Genomic DNA, 20,571 nt, shown 5'->3' on the forward strand with positions numbered 1-20,571 from the left:
GAGCTTCTAAGTGCTAGGCACTATTCTATGTCTTAAGGATACGTCGTGGAACAAAGAAGACAAGGATCCTTGTGGAGCTGACATTTCAAGCTAGGAGAGACAGATTACAGAGTGATCCAGAGTGGCTGCACCAGCTTGCATTCCCACCAACAATGCAAAAGAGATCCTCTTTCTCCGCATCCTCGCCAACATCTGTTGTTGCCTGAGTTGTTAATGTTAGCCATTCTGACAGGTGTAAGGTGATATCTCATTGTGGTTTTGATTTGTATTTCCCTGATGATGAGTGATGTTGAGCATTTTTTCATGTGTCGGTTGGCCATCTGGATGTCTTCTTCGGAGAAGTGTCTACTCATGTCTTTTGCCCATTTCTTCACTGGATTATTTGTGTTTTTGGGTGTTGAGTTTGGTAAGTTCTTTATAGATTTTGGATACTAACCCTTTATCTGATATGTTGTTTGCAAATATCTTCTCCCATTCTGTCAGTTGCCTTTTAGTTTTGCTGATTGTTTCCTTTGCTGTGCGGAAGCTTTTTATTTTGATGAGGTCCCAGTTGAGTAAGAAGTTGCTGCAGGCAAGATCAAAGAGGTTTTTGCCTGCCTGCTTTCTCCTCGAGGATTTTGATGGCTCTTGTCTTACATTTAGGTCTTTCATCCATTTTGAGTTTATTTTTGTGTGCGGTTTAAGAAAGTGGTCCAGGTTCATTCTTCTGCATGTTGCTGTCCAGTTTTCCCAGTACCACTTGCTGAAGAGACTGTCTTTATTCCATTGGATATTCTTTCCTGCTTTGTCAAAGATTAATTGGGCATATGTTTGTGGGTCCATTTCTAGGTTCTCTATTCTGTTCCACTGATCTGAGTGTCTGTTCTTGTGCCAGTACCATATTGTCTTGATGATTACAGCTTTGTAGAATAGCTTGAAGTCTGGGATTGTGATGCCTCCAGCTTTGGTTTTCTTTTTCAAGATTGCTCTGGCTGTTCGGGGTCTTTTCTGGTTCCATACAAATTTTAGGATTATTTGTTCTAGCTCTGTGAAGAATGTTGGTGTTATTTTGATGGGGGTCTCATTGAATATGTAGATTGCTTTGGGTAGTATTGACATTTTAACAATATTTGTTCTTCCTATCCAAGAGCATGGAATTTTTCCATTTTTTTGTGTCTTCTTCAGTTTCTTTCATAAGCTTTCTGTAGTTTTCAGCATGTAGATTTGTCAACTCTTTGGTTAGATTTATTCCTAGGTATTTTGTGGTTTTTGATGCAACTGTAAATGGGATTGATTCCTTGATTTCTCTTTTTGACGCTTCATTGTTGCTGTATAGGAATGCAACTGATTTCTGCGCGTTGATTTTATATCTTGCAACTTTGCTGAATTCACGAATCAGTTCTAGCAGTTTTTTGGTGGAATCTTTTGGGTTTTCCATATAGAGTATCGTGTCATCTGCGAAGAGTGAAAGTTTGACCTCCTCCTGGCCAATTTGGATGCCTTTTATTTTTTTGTGTTGTCTGATTGCAGAGGCTAAGACTTCCAATACTGTGTAGAATAACAGTGGCGAGAGTGGATATCCCTGTCTTGTTCCTGACCTTAGGGGGAAAGCTTTCAGTTTTTCCCCATTGAGGATGATATTAGCGTTGGGTTGTTCATACATGGCTTTTATGATCTCAAGGTATGCTCCTTCTATCCCTACTTTCTTGAGGGTTTTTATCAAGAAAGGATGCTGTATTTTGTCAGATGCTTTCTCTGCATCTGTTGAGACGATCCTATCGTTCTTGTCCTTTCTTTTATTGATGTGTTCAATCACATTAATTGTTTTGCGGATATTGAACCAGCCCTGCCTCCCAGGTATAAATCCCACTTGGTCGTGGTGAATAATTTTCTTAATGTATTGTTGGATCCGGTTGGCTAATATCTGGTTGAGGATTTTTGCATCCATGTTCATCAGGGAAATTGGTCTGTAGTTCTTTTTAGTGGGGTCTCTGGTTTTGGAATGGGAATTACAATTTAAAGTAGAGTGGTCAGGTTAGGCTTTACTGAGAAGGTCACATTTGAGCAAAGACTTGATAAAAATGAGGGAATTAGCTACATGGATATTTAGAAGAACATTCCAGTCAGAGGGAGTAGTCAGTACAAAGGCACTAAGTTTCTAACTTAACATGCTCATTGGGTTTGAGGACCAGCGAAAAGGCCGGTGTGCCTGGAATTGAATTACTGAGGGAGAGATCAGTCAGATATGAGCTTAGAGAAATTACGGAACAAAGGGAGATGACTTGGGGATATGGGGCTCAGGGGTTGTTGGAGTGATGGAGATATGTGAAGAACGGAGCCAGATCAGCTATGTCTTAGCATTGAGAGGCATTGTAAGGATTTTGACTTTTACCTTAAGTGAAATGGGGAGCCAGCCACTGAAGAATTTTGAGCAGAAGATTGATATAACATGACTTCTAATTGAGAATAGACTGGAAGCAGAGTACCAGTTAATAGGTTACTATTATAGTTATAATATAGATGAGAGGTGATAGTACTGGGGGCAGGCAGTGGAGGGGATAAGAATGGCATGAGCACTGAATGTAATTTTAAAGCAGGGTTAATAAGATTTGCTGATGAATTGGATATGGGAGGGGGTAAAAGAATGAAAAGAGTCAGAGTGACTTTAAGATTTTTTTGACCGTAGCGTAAGGTGGAGTTGTCATCAACTGATATGAAGAACATTTTAGGAGGAAAATTAGTTTGATTTTGTATGTGGAGTTTGAGGTGTCTTTTAGGCATCTATGGGAAGATGTTGAAGAGGCAGTTGGCGTTTGGGGAGGAGGTCTGTACTGTAGCTATAAATTTGGGGCTTAAAATAGTAAATTGGAAACTACTGATGATACTTAAAGCCATGAAATCAGATGAGATCACCAGGAAGATGGGTATGAAAGAGAATAGAACAGACTGAGCTATGAGTCACAACACAGTTCATGGGATATTCTGTGCTAAACATATAGGTTTCTTCCTTATAGAAGTTTACCTGATGTTGAAAAACTTACATCCACTTATGTTATTGTCTGTGACTTAGACAAGTAGAATAAACAAGTCCTGTTTTCAGTGCTACCTAATTCTGTATTAGTCATTTTCAACTGCTCAGAACCAAAGTCTGTAAAACTTTGTTTTAGGCCTTCCACAACTCAAAATAAGAAATAAGTTGGAAACTACTGTTCTTTGTTTTTTTAATTTTAATTTTTATTTATTTATTCATTTTTAAATATAACTTATTGTCAAGTTGGCTAATATACAGTGTATACAGTGTGCTCTTGGTTTTGGGGGTAGATTCCCGTGATTCATCGCTTACATACAACACCCCATGCTCATCCCAGTAAGTGCCCTCCTCAATGCACATCTCCCATTTTCCCCTCTCCCCCGCCCCGCCCCTCACTGTTCTTTGTTAACCGGACGGTTCCTTTCTATATTATAATAGCATCATTGACCTAAATTGTGAGAACCAGATATTCTTGGAACCACAGTAATGCGATGATTACCACTCACACGATTAATTGTCCTACAAAATTAAAATATTGTCAGAACTTGTAGACATTTAAAATGCCCTAAAATTCATGCCTGGCCTTTGGGGATTGGTTTTATGGGTCTAGAAAATGTTTAGAATACTTTGTGTACTGAACAAAATCAGATTTTTCAGTGATGTTGGAAGATTGGACTCTTGCACTGTTGTTATCTTGTTTTGCCTTTTGTTGGAGAAACTTCAGATTCAGTACACATACTAAGTCATAAAATTATTTCTGGAATGATTACAGTAAGTTACATACACCTCTCTTAAAATCTCCCTTCTCAGCATATTTTCCCTTTTCTATTAGCAATCCAATTTCTTTTTGAGAAATTGCTTTTCATTTAGTGAGAGTAGTCTTCATGGGATGATAAATCCAGATACCTGCCTATTCTATACTTGATTTTTTAGCTTCATTTTGAAATTTTCTGAATTTCTCCAGTAATTCCCATTTTCCTGAAGCTAGCCAATACTAGTTTCTTTGGCTTATAACTAAAGAAATCTAGTTGATATACTACACTAGAGATACTTTTAAAGGGCATTATATATGTTTGTATACAATATTTCTATTATTAGCTTTGTTTAAAATGCCAAAAGTGGTATTTGCAATATAGTTATTGATAGAAATTTGGCTTAATCTGCATTTGATATAGTTCAAAGTTAGCAGCATTTATTTAATGTTTTTAATTGAGAACTGAAAAAAGAAAAGAAATATAATTTGGCCCTTTAAATATGTATCGCCTTAATGGTAAAATGTTTTTTTCATGATGGCTTAGATTAAATATGAATTAAAAGTATGAGCTAAAAGTATATCAAGAAGAAGCCCAAAACTCTAGAGCAAGACTACTTTTTCCCCTGAAAATCCCTTACTTTATGACTTTTTGGTTTCCTTTCTGGACTTAAATGATATAGAGAATCTCTACTCAAAGTAATTCTTGTTTTTAGAAATCAAAGAGTGCTATTAAGTTATTAATCAGTAGGGAACAACTCATCTCCCTCCTTACCGGGGGAGGTAAATTGTACCGTTATGTTTTTCTTTCTGAATCTTTGTACATAATAATTACACGTTTTCTAGTAATGTCAAAAATAGTATATAATTCTGTTCATAAATTTGGGTGATCTTTGGGGAGTTGCTGTTTCATGCACCTGAAGACTTTAAAATTTTATCTTTCTTTGTGGAAACAAAGTTATTTTATAAAATTCATTTGTGTAAAACAAATACATATTTTTTGTATTGGTTTCCACTATAAAATCAGAGATAGATTCCTTTAGAAAAAGTTTTCCAGTGCAAAATAATTCAAATACTTTGGAAAGGAAGAAAGAATATAATTTGGTAGTATGGAATACTTCGGAAAAACTTTAAAAACCTTGTAGTTCTTTATTTTAGGTTTTGTTTTTGTAATTATTTCTCTGTTTGATTTACTTGGGATTATAGGGACTTTTTACTTGTAATTTTCCTTTTTTTTGACACATATATTTATAGTATCTAATAACACTAGGCTTCATTAACTTGATTTGCCTGAATTATACTTGTTTTCTTAATAGAATGAGGGGATTGACTTAATAAGAATAGGATTGCTATTAGGATGCTTCTAGTGTACTATTGAATATCACGTATAATCTCTCTTTATCTTCTCAGAAACCCAGGCTCTTTCAGGTATAGTCTCCCTGGTTAAACTGAAGCTTGAAGAAGTTAAGTAACTTGTCCAGGGTTTCTTACCTAATAAGTTGGAAAGCTAAGTTTTACTTCATACCTCATGCTTTTTTTTTAATCTTTAATATTTTCAGTTTATTTTGAGAGAGAGAGCAGGGGAGTGGCAAAGAGAAAGGGAGTGGGAGAGAATCCCATACAGGCACTGACAATGTGGAGCTTGATATGAGGCTTGAACCCATGAATTGTGAGATTGATGACCTAAGCCGAAACCGAGAGTTGGATGCTTACTTAACCCACTGAGCCACCCAGGTGCCCCATAGCTCATGCTTTTAATCTTTTTTTTTTTTTTTTTTAGCTCTTAGGTTATTTTGATTCATTCATTCAGTAAATGTATACTGAGGCCAGTCATATAGGGGTTGTAGGCCATGTTAGGGACTTTTTATTTTATTTGAAGTATGATGGGAAATCATTGAAGAATTTTGAGTAGGAAAATGATAGAAGTGGATTTATATTTTAATCATTCTGGTTGTGCTGTGGAGACTTGAATGTGTAGGAAGGGAACCAGAATGGAAATAAGGAGACCGATTTGGAGACTGCTGTTCCAAATAGTCCAGGTGAGTACACAGGGGCTCGGACTAGGACGGTGGTTGTAAATGAAGGAATTGGTGGTTGGTCTGTAGGCGGAGTGACAGGATTTAAAGACATTTATAACTGGTGAGGTGTACAGACACTTAAACACCAGCCAGTCAAAATGGTATTGCTTTTGGGCCTGAGGCAAGATCCTGGATGAGCCATGCTGTGCCAAGCATCATTCCTTTAGTTGTTAAGTAGAGAAGTGTTGATCATCTCAGCACAGGGGCTAGGGGAACGCGAAGGGAAGGCTGGGTACTTGAGGCAGCATCTTCTTAGATTGAAACATCTCCATATTATACTAACTGGAAAGGCTGTACACCTGCACATCTGGTGAAGTCAGTCCAGGATTTGTCGATGGATGGATATGGAGTGTTGGGGGAAGAGAGAACTCAAGAATAGCTCCATGGTGTTTGCCCTGAGCAGGGCGGTAAGTGGGAGTGCCGTTTACTAAGATGGTAAAACGCTGGTGAAGGAGCCGATTTGAGAGGGAAGAATGAATTTTGGACATGTTAAGTTTGAGAGGATTATTAGACATCCAAGTGGAGATGTCATGGAGGGAGTTTGCCTTAGAGTCTGGGATTCAAGAGGAAACTGTGGGGCTGGAGATACACATTTGGGAAGGATCAGAGTCTAATTCTACCCCCTATGATTACAGAATAGCCTTTCCCCCTCAAAAATCTCTCAGCAGCCTGCTACTGATGCCTAAAGTTACAGCATTAGAAATTCATTTATGCTCTATGGATTATTAAATGACATATAACCTGGAGGAGTGGTAGCATATTAAATCTTTATAAAATCCCTACTGTAATGTGAATTAGTTTATTACTTTCTTTTCAAGACAGCTGAGATGTGTTTACCTCGAGGAGATTCCCATATTGATAGAGACGGGTTAGGCAGGGAGAGTTGATGCAGTGAAGTTGCATAAGGGATCACATTGGGAGGTGGTAGATAGAGAATTTTTTATGGATATATTTTTATAAAAAAGGGAGTCTTGGAGGGCCTTAAATTGTGAATATCACCATTAGATTTTTAATGGATGGTGAAGCCGTTTGTGTGTATAAAGTTATTTGTTATTTGTGTTCCTTCATAGTTATTTGTGTTTTAAATTAGTATTCATAAATCATTTTACTATCAAATGCAGAAAGCTACAAATTAAGACATCTAACTTTCCTTAAACTTTTAAGCCATATTCATAAATCTCATTCTATTTATAAGCTTACACATTTAGATCAAAATAATCAATAGAATTTGGCTATGGGCCATTACTTCCAATAATTGCTAGAAGTTACATAAGATTTGGCAGTAACAAAGATAGGAAGAATTTTGACTGCTATTTTGTGTAGAAAATCAGATATTTTAGATAACTGAGTAAAATTAAAAGCTCTTTTCTATATTAAATAAATAAATAAATAAATAAATAAAGTTATTGGTATTAGTTTCATGTACCTGCTGTAACAAATTACCATAAACCTCATGTCCTAAAATAATGCACATTTATTAATCTCCTGCCGTTCTGAGGGAAGAAGCCTGGAATCAGTTTCACTGGGCTAAAGTCTCTGCGTTGACAGGGTCACATACCTCCAGGAGGCTCTAGGAAAAAGTCTGTATCTTGGACTTTTCCAGCTCCCTTCCTCCATCTTCAGAGCTCACAGCACAGCATCTGGCTTCAGTGGTCACATTGCTTTCTTCTTCTGTATTCAGAGCTTCTGTCTTGTAAGGACACTTGTGATTATATTTAGAGCCTGCTTAGATAATCCAGGACAAACTGCCTAGCTCAAGATTCCTAATTTAATCATATCTTTCCAGTCCCTTTTGCCAGATAAGGGAACATTCCAGTGCTTCCAGTGATTAGGACCTCGATATCTTTAGGGGCCATTAGTCAGCTTGCCACAAACCTGCCCTGAAATATTTTGCTTTAGTGCAGTTTTCATAAACATATGACTGCTTTAAATGTATTCCTGACTCTCTTAAGAATTTTACCTGCTGTTATTCTTTATCAGACCCTTTGCCAAGTAATACCTGGGTATTATTTGCTGCTCCCAACTCTGTGCCTTTAGGTGGTAGAGACTGTTTTTAAGTTTTAATTTAGAAAGAATTTCAAATTCATGAAAAAGTTGCAAGAATAAGAATAATACAAAAAAGCGTCCAAGTGCCCTTTTCCCAAATTCATCTATTGTTAACATTTTACCCTATTTGCTTTATTATTTCTGACTTACATGATTTTTAAAAAATTATGTTTCCTTTTTGAGAAAACAAGATATAAAAATTCATACCAGTGGATGCATTATTGATCTATAATGTCCATATGATCTCATTAGAGACTGGCAACCTTTTCTGCAGTTTTTAGCTTTGCAGGCCACATGATCTGTGTTGTAAGTACTCAACTTTACTAGTGCAAAAGCCGTCATACATGACACTTAAATGGATGAGCATGCTATGTTCTTTTTTTTTTTTTTCTAAGTTCATTTATTTTCTTGAGAGAGAGAGTGGGTGGGGGAGGGACAGAGAGAAGGAAAGAGAATCTCAAACAGGCTGTGTGCTGTCAGTGCGGAGCCTGATGCCGGGCTTATACACACGGACCCAGACGGTGTGAGAACATGACCTGAGCCGCTATCAAGAGTCGGTCACCCAACCAGCTGAGCCATGCAGGAGCCCTGAGCATGATATGTTCTAATAAAACTTTATTTTCAAAAACAGTATGGGGCTGGATTTTGCTCACAGGTTGTTGTTTGCCAACCTGAATTAAATGAATTCTAAGTGATTTAGAATTGGACTTAAAAAATGTTTTTGACGGCAGTGTGTTCCTTAAATTTCTTGAATTACCAAGGAATAGTTCATGGTCTTTGTACTCAGAAATAGTAATGTTTTCTGTATCTCATTAAAAGATTATGTCATTATCAAAGAGATAATCTAGACTGCTACTTAGTTTCTACCTGAAAAATACACTCCTAGCACGTGAGCATTGAAAAGTACTTTGAAGATGAGGGGCGCTGGAGTGGCTCAGTTGGTTAAGCTTCTAATTCTTGGTTTGGGCTCAGGTCATGATCTCACAGTTCATGAGTTTGAGCCCTGCATGGGGCTCTGCACTGACAGTGTGGAGTCTGCTTGGGATTCTTTCTCTTTCCCTCTCTCTGTTTCTGCCCCTCCCATGCGTTCTCTCTTTCTCAAAATAAATAAATAAAAACAAAAACCAAAATCTTAAAAAATGAAAAGGGCTTTGAAGATGAATAAATGAATGCATGGGGTGAGTGCACAAATAGGAAACTGTATAGGCTAATGTTTCTCAAATCAGGTTCTGTTTGGAAGTTTAAAAAATTTGTGGTTCAAGATAACCTAAAACTTTTTGGTATTAACAAATTTAAGGCAAGAGATTGATCTCATAAGTGAGTAAAAATGTCACTTGATTGCAGTGTCAGCATTCCTGTGGACTACTGATTGGGACCAAGTAGTATCACTTATTATAGGCTAAAAAGAATATCGCTGAAGGGTTTTGATGCTTTTGTGACCATGATAAAATGTCATATTGTATGAACTTGAGATTTATAAAAGGTAAAGGAAAAAAAGTGATGGGAGAGTTATGTCAAAATAATACAGGTATGCTAAAGTTATGTTAAAAAGGTACTGTAATAGGGGCGCCTGGGTGGCTCTGTCAGTTGAGTGTCTGACTTCAGCTCAGGTCATGATCTCATGGTTCATGAGTTTGAACCCCATGTTGTGCTCTCCGCTGTCAGTACAGTCTGTTTCGGAGGACCCTCTGTCTCCCATCTCTCTGTATCTCCCCCGCTTGTGCTCTCTGAAAAGTAAATAAACATTTTTAAAAAAAAGGTGCTATAATTATATCATTTTCAACTTGGGACCGATGATTTACTTTGAGCAAAACAGTGTCACCCATCTTATTAGGTAGACATAAGTTTTATCGGTTTTATAAATTTTTTTGTATATAATTTATAAATTTTTGTTGGTTTTATATTTACAAAAGAACTTCAAATAGAGTTTATATCTAGTTTTGTTTGAGTGTATTTTAGTTTTATTAGAATTAAAATGATTTATGAGCTCCTCTAAGTTTGGTGAAAATATATTTCCTTTAGGAGAATTCCTTCCATTACTTAAGTTTGGGAAACCTGATCTAGGCTAGTCTACATTTTACAGATGAGGAAATTAAGACTCATGAGTAATATCATGAATATGGATAGGTAAAGGCAGTATTTTCAACTTAAAGTATTTAATTTACCCTGCACTTATTAATAGTTTTTATTTTACTATGCATAATATTTTTTTATGTTTGAGGACATTAAGTCTCCCTGATACAAATTTTGGTTGTTCTTAATAAAAATACAAAGAAAATATAATTTTTATTTTTATATTTGTCTAATGGTTTACACATTATAAATGCTTTCATTTCTACAGTCTTTTAAAAAATTAGATATGTGTAATAACCTTTAGGGAATAGACTGTTATTTCTGTTTCATCTTTATAGATGAAGGATTGATGACAGGAGAGGTAAACAGACCTGTCCAAGGTCACACTTGCAGTTAGTGACCAAACTGGGATTTGAGTACATTGTTTTGCAGTCTAATATTCTACTAGCAAAAATAAAGTGAATATGAGATTTTATAGTATTTAAATCATTCTTTTAGGCTATGGTATGTATGTCTGGTATGTGAATTTTTTTCACTTGTAGGCATTACATTTGCTCTTAGAATTTTTCCTGTAACTTCTATTTCAGACCATTTGTCATGCACATTATATTTATCAGTATCATGAGCATTGATTTCTTAAATTCTCTTAATCCATATATTTTGTTTCTATAATCTAAGGTCTTTGTTTAATGCATTGTGTTTGATTTTTTTTAATAGGTCCTGATTGTTCTTTGAATGTTCCTTCTACTGAATCTTACTGGATTCTACCAAATGTTAAACCCTTCAGTCCTTCTGTAGGTCGGGCTTCCCATAAAGCAGTTTTATATGGGAAATTCATGTGGGTGATTGGTGGATATACTTTTAACTACAGTTCTTTTCAAATGGTCCTGAAGTAAGTTTTTTTTTTCAAATGTTCATAATCTGTTTTTTTTTTAAGCCAGTTCTTTTTGGTAATAAGGCCTATCCTAAATATTTTATTGCTGTCCAAATTTATAAGTGGTTATATTAGTGCTAGTATCTGTTTGTTACATGGGACTGATTTGAGAATATATGAACTCAATATATCCATAGTTAATTATTTGCCATTGTGCATGTAGTTAATTATTTGTATTGAAATTTCATTACCTCTCTAGAGAGTCCTTTTAACAAATTCTGAGTATGAAAATATTAACTTCAAATAAGTAGGGGACCATGCCTGTATTAGATATTATGAATCCTGCTACCTTTCATTTTTTGAGAATGAAGTGTAATTGCTTGTATAAAAATGCTTTCAGTGTGTTCTGTAAATTTTAATTTACCTGAACTTTTACTTTGCATTTACCTTAGAAGCTTTTGGGAAAAACAGTGCCAGTATTATAAAGTATATCATTCATTTACTGTTGGCTCAATAGAGATTATCCTCTGCATGATTAGATGATATGAGGAATCATATGATGGCAGGTTTATCTGATTTTTTTCAGCTGGTGATTATATTTTATTGACCATCTATTAATAGAATAAAAGAGGAAATAGAATAATTTGATTATCAATGTTTTCAAGGGTGATACTTGTAATAGTTATAACTGGTACAACTTGGGCATCAACCAGTCAATCAAACCGACCTTGGGCAGTATAGCATAGTAGTGTGTACCCAGTTGGGTTGCCAGATTCAGCAGAGAAATATACAGGACACCTAGTTAAACTTGAATTTCAGATAAACAATGAATACTTTGTTACTATATGTAGGCCCTTTGCAATATGCAATATATATATAATTTTTAAAATATGTATTTTTGTTTTTGTTCCAAATATTGCATGAGTCATACTAAAAAATTGTTGGTTGCTTATCTGAAATTCAGATTTAACTGAGCATCCTATATTTTATCTGGCAGCCCTAGGCACTGAAAATATTAACCTTGTTAATTTGGGGGTTCTAAAAAAGTTTGAGTTTAGGAGGACACTGCTTTTTTTATTTTTTTTAATTTTTTTTAACGTTTATTTATTTATTTATTTATTTAAAAAAATTTTTTTTTTCAACGTTTTTTATTTATTTTTGGGACAGAGAGAGACAGAGCATGAACGGGGGAGGGTCAGAGAGAGAGGGAGACACAGAATCGGAAACAGGCTCCAGGCTCTGAGCCATCAGCCCAGAGCCCGACGCGGGGCTCGAACTCACGGACCGCGAGATCGTGACCTGGCTGAAGTCGGACGCTTAACCGACTGTGCCACCCAGGCGCCCCAGGGGGACACTGCTTTAAAACTATGATTGACTATGATTGAAATTAAAGTATAACATAAAGTAAATTCTGGAGAGAAAAGAAAGGAAGAGTTATAGGTAAATATTTAAGTGAAGAATTAGAATTATGTGTCACAATATATGAAGGATAAAATATTATAGAAAGAATTGAAGGAGAGTTGGTGGGATTAAATGAGTTGTTAAGGTATGCAAAGAACCTGAAGAAATAGTAAGATTTAAATGTGGAAACGAGGAGTAAATTAACTATGATTAATGAAAAGAAAAAGCCTATGAAAATAAAGTAAAACTTTGAATTAAATTGTGATATTTGCAAAGGAGAGTTGTGAACACAGAGTATAATTGTCAAGGAAACATGGGAATCTTAAGAGTTTGTGTTCTGTACAAGTTTAATAGCATATTTAAAGTTAGGTGATGAATATTACTTTATACTCTCCTAAACTTACATATTTCCCATTTGAATCAGATAGTTTAACTTTTTATTTTGTCTGTAACCTGGCTCTTTTGCTTACAGTGTTTAGTTTTATACTAAGCTGTGAGGTGTTAGATTAGAAGTGACCTTATCACTGTTTTCATAAGTTTGAGAATATTTTTATTATTCTGAATGTAGTTCAATTGTAGGTAAGGATTTTTCCCCACTTATAAAAAAGTAGGGGAGTAGGTAGGTAAGTTTTTAGAAGTGATAATGTCAGTCGTTAAGTCGATTTATCTCCTGTAGAATTTAATTGAGATATAGATGTTACATTTTAAGATGAAATTGTTCAGTAATATAAAAGTTCTATATTAGTGTATTAAATTAGAATATATACATTTTATAGAACGTTATATACATTGACATTTGTGAGAATTGACATGTATTTATGGGCATAGCAAACTTTTTAATATTTACTCTTTGCTTGATACTTGGGACAAATCAGTGGACGTAATGTCCTTATCTTTATGGAGTTAGTGAGGAATGACAAGCAATTAGAAAAAATATAGAATTACCATAATAGGTAAGTACACTGTAAGTAAATTATATGTATGCACATATATAGAGATGGCAAGATAAATAGGATAAGCAAAGTGCCTAAGAGGAGAGAGTTATAAATGTAGTTGTCAAGGTAGGCATCACGGGAAAGGTGATAATTGAACAGACTTGAAGGAGGTTAGGCATTGTCAGTGCAGTTATCTGGAGGCAGGGAAAGAGCCAGACAAAAGCCTTAATGTGGGAGCTACTTAGTTCAAGCAGCAGCAAGGAGGCCCATTTGACTTTCACCGAGTGCATGAGAGGGAAGCATGAAATTACAGGGATAATGGTGGGGGGGGGGGAGAGATTATGTAGGGTATTGTAGATCTTTTGGGGAGTCATGGGAATGTATGAGCATGCTTTGACTTATATTTAAGAGTCACTGTGTCTAGTCATGAATATACTGGGATTGGGAGGAAGAGTAGGAACGGAGCTTGAGTTAGGATGAAATCATCAAGGGAATGAATTTTAGGTGGAGAAGAGGACCAAGAACTGAGCCTGAGGCACCATATCACTAGGAGGTCAGGGGAAAAGAGGAGAAACCATCAGAGGAGACTGAAACGAGTGGCCAGTGAGGTAGGAAAACCAACAGTGTGATGTCTTTGAAGACAGTAGATGAAGAGGAAGGTTTGATTAACAGTGTCAAATGCTAATGATTAACTGGGTCCAGGAAAATGGAAGACTGAGAAGTGGGCAGGGATTTGGCATGAGGAAGTTGATTTTAACAAAAACGGTTTTGCTGGAGCAGTGTTTTTAAAAGCTTGATTGGAGTTAGTTGAAGAGAGAGTAGAGAGAGGTGTAGGGAGGGACAAGGAAGAAATGGGGCAGTAAAGAAATGGAGTGATAGTCTGACAGGGTAGTCTTTCTCTTTTCTCTTTTCAAGAGAAAAATTTTTTTTTTATAAGTGGGGAAAAGTAACACCATGTTTTTATATTGATGGGAATTATCTAGTAAGACCAGAAAGTGGTGATATAGGAAAGAGATGGGAGAACTACTAGAGTGTTGTGGGATCTAGTGCCCCAGAAACACAAATTTAGTTTGTTGATAGCAGGTACCAGCCGACTGCCAAGTAGGGGCCTAGGACCTAGATGCTAACAATGGTTTTTGCATTGGTAAGGAGCTATAGAAAAGAAAGGAATACGAATGTAGTGGGGTACACAAAGCCTAAAATATTTACCATCTGGCCCTTCATCTAAATAGTTTGCTGAGCCCTAATTTATGGTAACTTAGTGGAAAACAAGTGTGTTGGGTGCAGATATGGTAGGTAGGTGGATGTAGGTAGGAGTCTGTGGAAGATTATGTTCTGATCGATTTCCTCATTCATGCCATACACATGTGTTATATAACTCCAAGGTAGGATATAAGTTAAACATAGTCCTGAAGACAATTTTTGGTTGACTTTATTTATTTATTTATTTATTTTTGTGAAGGGAGCTCCCTTAACCTTTTCTGATGAGTTGAAGGAAGACAGAGAAGAGGGGAAATAATAATTGACAGGGAGCTTCTTAAACATTGTTCTAGTCACTTCTTAGCTGGGTGCTTTGTTTTTTACATTTTGGCAAATTGAGGAAAAAGCATGATGATGACAACTGGAGTTCTGTTAGATAAGCATTTAAGATTCATAGTTTGGAACGTCTCTTTTCATATCTATATTTTTAGACCAGTAGCATAAATAATTAATTTTCTTTTTGTATCCTGTAATCCAATAAGTACCTTATTTTTAGAGAAGCTTCTATCTTACTAGATTCATTATATTTCAAAAAGTGATCTGTGAACAAGTTATTTTTGGCATAGAAATAATACTTCTTAATTAATTTATATAATGCTAAGCTTAGAGTGTGTAAAAGAATAAAAATGAATAAAGCAAATGGCCGTTGTATATATGGAGAGAATTTTCTTTTATTTTCAAAAGAAAAAGCTGGCTTTAAAAACAAATTAAAAAATGCAGAATAGCTCACTTATTGTTTAGGCTAATCAGTTGGTTGAAACTGTTAAAGGTAACTGAACAAATTAATTCCAGTAATAAATAGCTTAGTCAAGTTAATGTATATTACACATTTAGGTGATTGAATTCTAATTTACCATATGTATATCTTGAATGAGTCTTTATTAAAAATTTCTAATATGGTACATGAAATTATAAGTTTATTAGTTATAATTGTTTTTGAATTTAATGAATACTTGAATATAAGTGAGAAAAACATTTGCAAATTAAAAAACCAGAAATGAATCTTAGCTTATAAAATAATTTTCTTTTTTCACTTTTAGTTACAATTTAGAAAGTAGTATATGGAATGTAGGAAGTCTGTCAAGGGGTCCTCTCCAGAGATATGGACACTCTCTTGCTTTACATCAGGTAAGGATCCTGCTTTTTAAATTCTAATCATTCTTTTTTTTTTGTTTTGTTTTTAGAGTTCACCTTAGAGAAGAAATTACTAAATCTCACGTTTATTTCAAATACTTAATGAGAACAATAGATCGTGGATCACAGTAACTTGCAATGTCTCAAACTCATATAGTAATTTTAGTAAAAAAATAGATTTTAGTACAATTCTTTATTAAACATGAGAATAAATGAAGGTTGAGTTTTTGTATGTTGCTTTATACCTAGTCATCATGTTAATCACTTTTTAAAAATTGTAGTAAAGTACACATAATATAAAATTTACCATTTTAGCCATTTAAAAATGTTTCGGTGGGGGGCGCCTGGGTGGCGCAGTCGGTTAAGCGTCCGACTTCAGCCAGGTCACGATCTCGCGGTCCGTGAGTTCGAGCCCCGCGTCAGGCTCTGGGCTGATGGCTCGGAGCCTGGAGCCTGTTTCAGATTCTGTGTCTCCCTCTCTCTCTGCCCCTCCGCCGTTCATGCTCTGTCTCTCTCTGTCCCAAAAATAAATAACCATTGAAAAAAAAAAATAAAAATGTTTCGGTGGTATTAAGTACATTCAAATTGTTGTACAATCATTATCACCATTATTTCCAGATCTTTTTTTCATCTTGCAAAACTGATACTATAATACTCATTAAATAGTTACTCCCCATCTCCTTCTTCCCCAGCCCTTGGCAACCACTGTTCTATCTTTTGTCTTTGTGAATTTGACTATTCTAGGTACCTCATGTAAGTGGAATCATACAGTGTTTGTCTTTTGACTGGCTTATTTCACTTAGCATAATGTCCTCAAGGTTCATCCATGTAGTATTTGTTAGAATATCCTTCTTTTTTAAGCCTAAATAATATTCCATTGCATGGATATACCACATTTTGTTTATCCATTCATCCATTGATAGACCCTTAGGTTGCTTTCACCTTTTTGCCTCTTGTGAACAGTGCTGCTGTGAACATGGATGTATAACTGTCTGTTTAAGTTCCTGCTTTAAATTCTTTTGGTAGATAGCCAGAAGAGGAGTTGCTGAACTATATTATAATTGTATTTTAAATTTTTTGAGGAAATTGCCATATTGTTTTCCATAGCAGCTTCATGACTTTACATTTTCACCAGCAGTGCACAGGATTCTAATTCCTCCACATCCTTGTCACACTTGTTATTTGTTTTGTTTTGTTTTTTTGACAGTAGTCATCAAAGTGTGAAGTGTTGCTGTAGGTGTTCTTTATATATTCTAGATATCAACTCCTTCCTCAGAACAATGATTTGCAAATATTTGCTCCCATTCTGTGGGCAGTCTTTTCATTTTGTTGGTATGTTCTTTGATACACAAAAGTTTTTAATTTTAGCATAGTTCAATTAATTTAGCATAGTTCAGTTTCAATCTGTTTCTTTTGTTCTCTGGGCTTTTGGTGTCATATCCAAGAAGTCATTGTCAAATCCAATGTCAGGAAGACTTTTCCCTATGTTATCTTTTAAGAGTTTCTAAAGTTTTAGTTTTTATATTTAGGTCTTTAATCGATTTTGAGTTGTTTGTAGCATTAGGTAAGAGTTCACTTTCATTCTTTTATATGTAAATATTCTGTTTTCCCAGCTCCATTTGTTAAAAAGACTGACTATCTTTTCCTCACTGAATGGTCTTGGCACCTACCTTTGTTGAGAATCATTTCATCATATGTGCAAGGGTGTATTTTTGGCCTCTCTATTCTTTTGATTTGTGTCTGTGTTTTTGCCAATGTTACACTATTTTAACTACTGTAGTTTCGTAGTAAGTTTTGAAATGAGGAAGTATGAGACCTCCACGTTTGGTCTTGTTTTGCATGTTTGTTTTGCTTCTTCAGGGTCACTTAAGATTCCGTATGAATTTTTCGATTATTCTATTTCTCCAAAAATGTCATTGAGATTTTGATAGGGATTGCATCATACTCAGTTATTTTATGTATTCGTATAATTCATGAATTTAGTATGATTAAAATGATAGGCTACTTAACTGGTTTTTGTTTTGAACAAAAAAAAGATTCATGTATTTTGTGGTATGTGACTAGGACTTTCAAATGAGAACTGACCTATTTTCTGTGCTTAGTTAAGGAAATTTATAGAAGCAATGTAAAGAATAAACTGCTACTCTTTTTTTTTTTTTTTTTTGCATGTGCATGTTTTAAAGATAAAATAAGGGGGCGCCTAGGTGGCGCAGTCAGTTAAGCGTCTGACTTCAGCCAGGTCACGATCTCGCGGCCCGTGGGTTCGAGCCCCGCGTCCGGCTCTGGGCTGATGGCTCAGAGCCTGGAGCCTGTTTCCAATTCTGTGTCTCCCTCTCTCTCTGCCCCTCCCCCGTTCATGCTCTGTCTCTCTCTGTCCCAAAAATAAATAAACGTTGAAAAAAAAATTTTTTAAAGATAAAATAAAAACTAAGTGTATATATATGTGTGTAATATAAATGCTTTTTTCTTTTAATTTTGGTTTTTAATTTTAGTTTTTGATTTATTTCATATTTTTGGTAACAGCTTTTGAGATATAACTGATATACCATACAGTTTGCTCATCTAAAGTATATAGTTGAATGGTTTTTAGTCTATTCAGAGTTACACAACAATCTTTTGCAGATATGCATAAAATTGCAAAGTTGTATCTTCTGTTTTAGAACATTTTCATTACCTTACAAAGAAACTTGTAATCTTTAGCTATCACCCCAAACCTCCTCATCTTCCCAGCTTTAAGCAATCATGAATTTACTTCTTGTCTCTATAAGTTTGTGTGTTCTGCACATTGCGTATAAATGAAATTGTATACTATATGGTTTATGACAAGCATGTTGTAGCACGTATCCATATTTCATTTTTATGGCTAAATAATATTCTGTTTTATGAATATACTACATTTGGGTTTTTCATTTATCAATTGATGGGCATTTGGGTTGTTTTCACCTTTTGTGGCTGTTATGATAATGCTGCTGTGAATAGTCATGGATAAGGTTTTGTGTGGACATATGCTTGTATTTCTCTTGGGTATATACATAGGCTTGGGAATTGCTGGGCCAAATAATAATCCTCTATTTAATTTTTTGAGGAATTGCCAAACTGTTTTCCAACGTGGCTGTATCATTTTACGTTTCTACTAGCCATATATAAAGGTTCCAGTTATTTTACATCCGTGCTGTAACACTGGTTATTTGATACCATTTTGATCATGGCCATCCTCGTCATTGTGAAGTGGTGTCTCGTTTTGTTTTGATTTCTGTTTCTCTGTTGACTAATGATGTGGGTCATCTTTTCGTGTGCTTATTGCCTATTTGTGTGGTCTGTGGAGAAATGTATATTCAGGTCCTTTGCCCATTTTTAATTGGGTTATTTGTCTTTTTATTATTGAGAAGTGAGAGTTATTTATATATTCTAGGTACAAGTTCCTTATCAGATACATCATTTGCAGATATTTTTCCTTTGTGAGCAGTGTCTTTTGAAACCTAAAAGTTTTTTAATTTCGATGAAATCCAATTTATTATTGTTTTTCTTTGGTTGCTTGTGTTTTGTTGTTATATTTAAGAATCCATTTACCAAATCCAAGGTTATGAAGATTTACCTCATGTTTCTTTCAAGAGTTTTATGGTTTGGCGCTTACATTTATGTCTTTTTTTTTTTTTTTTTTTGATCCATTTTGAGTTAGGTTTTGTACATGGTATGCAGTAAGGGTTCAAGTTCGCTCTTTTTCATGTTGACTATTTGTCTTTATACCATTTGTTGAAAAGGCTATTCTTTCTCCCTGAATGGTATTGGCCCTCTTGCCAAGCATCACTTGACTTTAGATGTATGGATTTATTTCTGGACTCTCATTTCTATTGACTTATATGCCTGACTTTATGCCTGTAGCATACTGTCTTGATTACTTTTCCTTCATAGTAAGTTTTGAAATCAAAAAGTGTGAGTCCTCCAATTATATTCTTTAAAAAAGTTTTTTTTTAACGTTTATTCATTTTTTGAGAGAGAGTGCAAGTAGGGGAGGAGTAGAGAGAGAGAGAGAGAGAGAGGGAGGGAGAGACAGGATCAGAGAGAGAGGGAGATGCTGACAGCTCAGAGCCTGGTGCGGGGCTTGAACCCACTAGCTGTGAGATCATGACCTGAGCTGAAGTCAGACGCTTAACCGAGGCACCCCTTTTTTTTTAAGATTGTTTGGATATTTTGGGTTCTTTGCAATTGCATGTGACTTTTGGAATCAACTTGTCAGTTTCTACAAAGAAGCCCTCCAGGATTTTGGTAAAGATTGCACTGAATGTGTAGATTGCCATCTTAACAACATTAAGTTTTTAATCTATGAACATGAGATATCTTTCCATTCATTTAGATCTTTAAAGATTATTTTCAACAATGCTTTGTAGCTTTCAGAGTTTAAATTTGTTTTTTTTTTTCTTTAAAAAAATTTTTTTTTTAATGTTTATTTTCTGAGACAGAGAGAGACAGAGCATGCGTTGGGTAGGGACAGAGAGAGAGGGAGACACAGAATCAGAAGCAGGCTCCAGGCTCCAAGCTGGCAGCACAGAGCCCTACACGGGGCTCAAACTCACGGACCGTGAGATTATGACCTGAGCCGAAGTCGGTCACTCAACCAACCGAGCTACCCAGGCGCCCCTCAGAGTTTAAATTTGTAATTTCTTTTAAGGTGCCTGCCTGGCTCAGTCAGTGGAGTGTGTGACTCTTGATCTTCGGGTTGTGAGTTCGAGCCCCACACTGGGTATAGAGATTACTTCAAGATAAAATCTGTAAAAATAAGTTTGTAATTTCTTTTGTTAAATTTATTTCTAAGTATTTTCTTTTTGATGCTTTTGTAAATGGAATTGTTTACATAGTTTCAGTTGTGGATTGTTCATTTTTTAAAAATGTTTATGATTTATTTACTAAGACAAATTTTTATCAATCACAATTTTTAAAAAAATATTTTTAATGTTTTTTTATTTTTTTTTATATTTTATTTTTGAGAGAGAGACAGAACATGAGTGGGG

General features: G+C 35.3%; 1 protein-coding gene across 2 annotated transcripts in view; it reads left to right on the plus strand.

The window, feature by feature from the left end:
- The window catches only part of ATRNL1 (attractin like 1), a 788,891-nt gene that overhangs the window by 48,199 nt on the left and 720,121 nt on the right, over positions 1–20,571 (plus strand). For both annotated transcript variants that reach the window (XM_040486565.1, XM_040486566.1), the window contains exons 6-7: positions 10,676–10,850; positions 15,469–15,556. In XM_040486565.1, the coding sequence (XP_040342499.1) occupies positions 10,676–10,850; positions 15,469–15,556 (263 nt within the window). The remainder of the gene's footprint in view (positions 1–10,675; positions 10,851–15,468; positions 15,557–20,571) is intronic.

Source organism: Herpailurus yagouaroundi, unplaced genomic scaffold (genome assembly GCF_014898765.1).
Source record: "Herpailurus yagouaroundi ecotype Mexico unplaced genomic scaffold, PumYag 163, whole genome shotgun sequence".
Classification (NCBI taxonomy): Eukaryota; Metazoa; Chordata; class Mammalia; order Carnivora; family Felidae; genus Herpailurus; species Herpailurus yagouaroundi.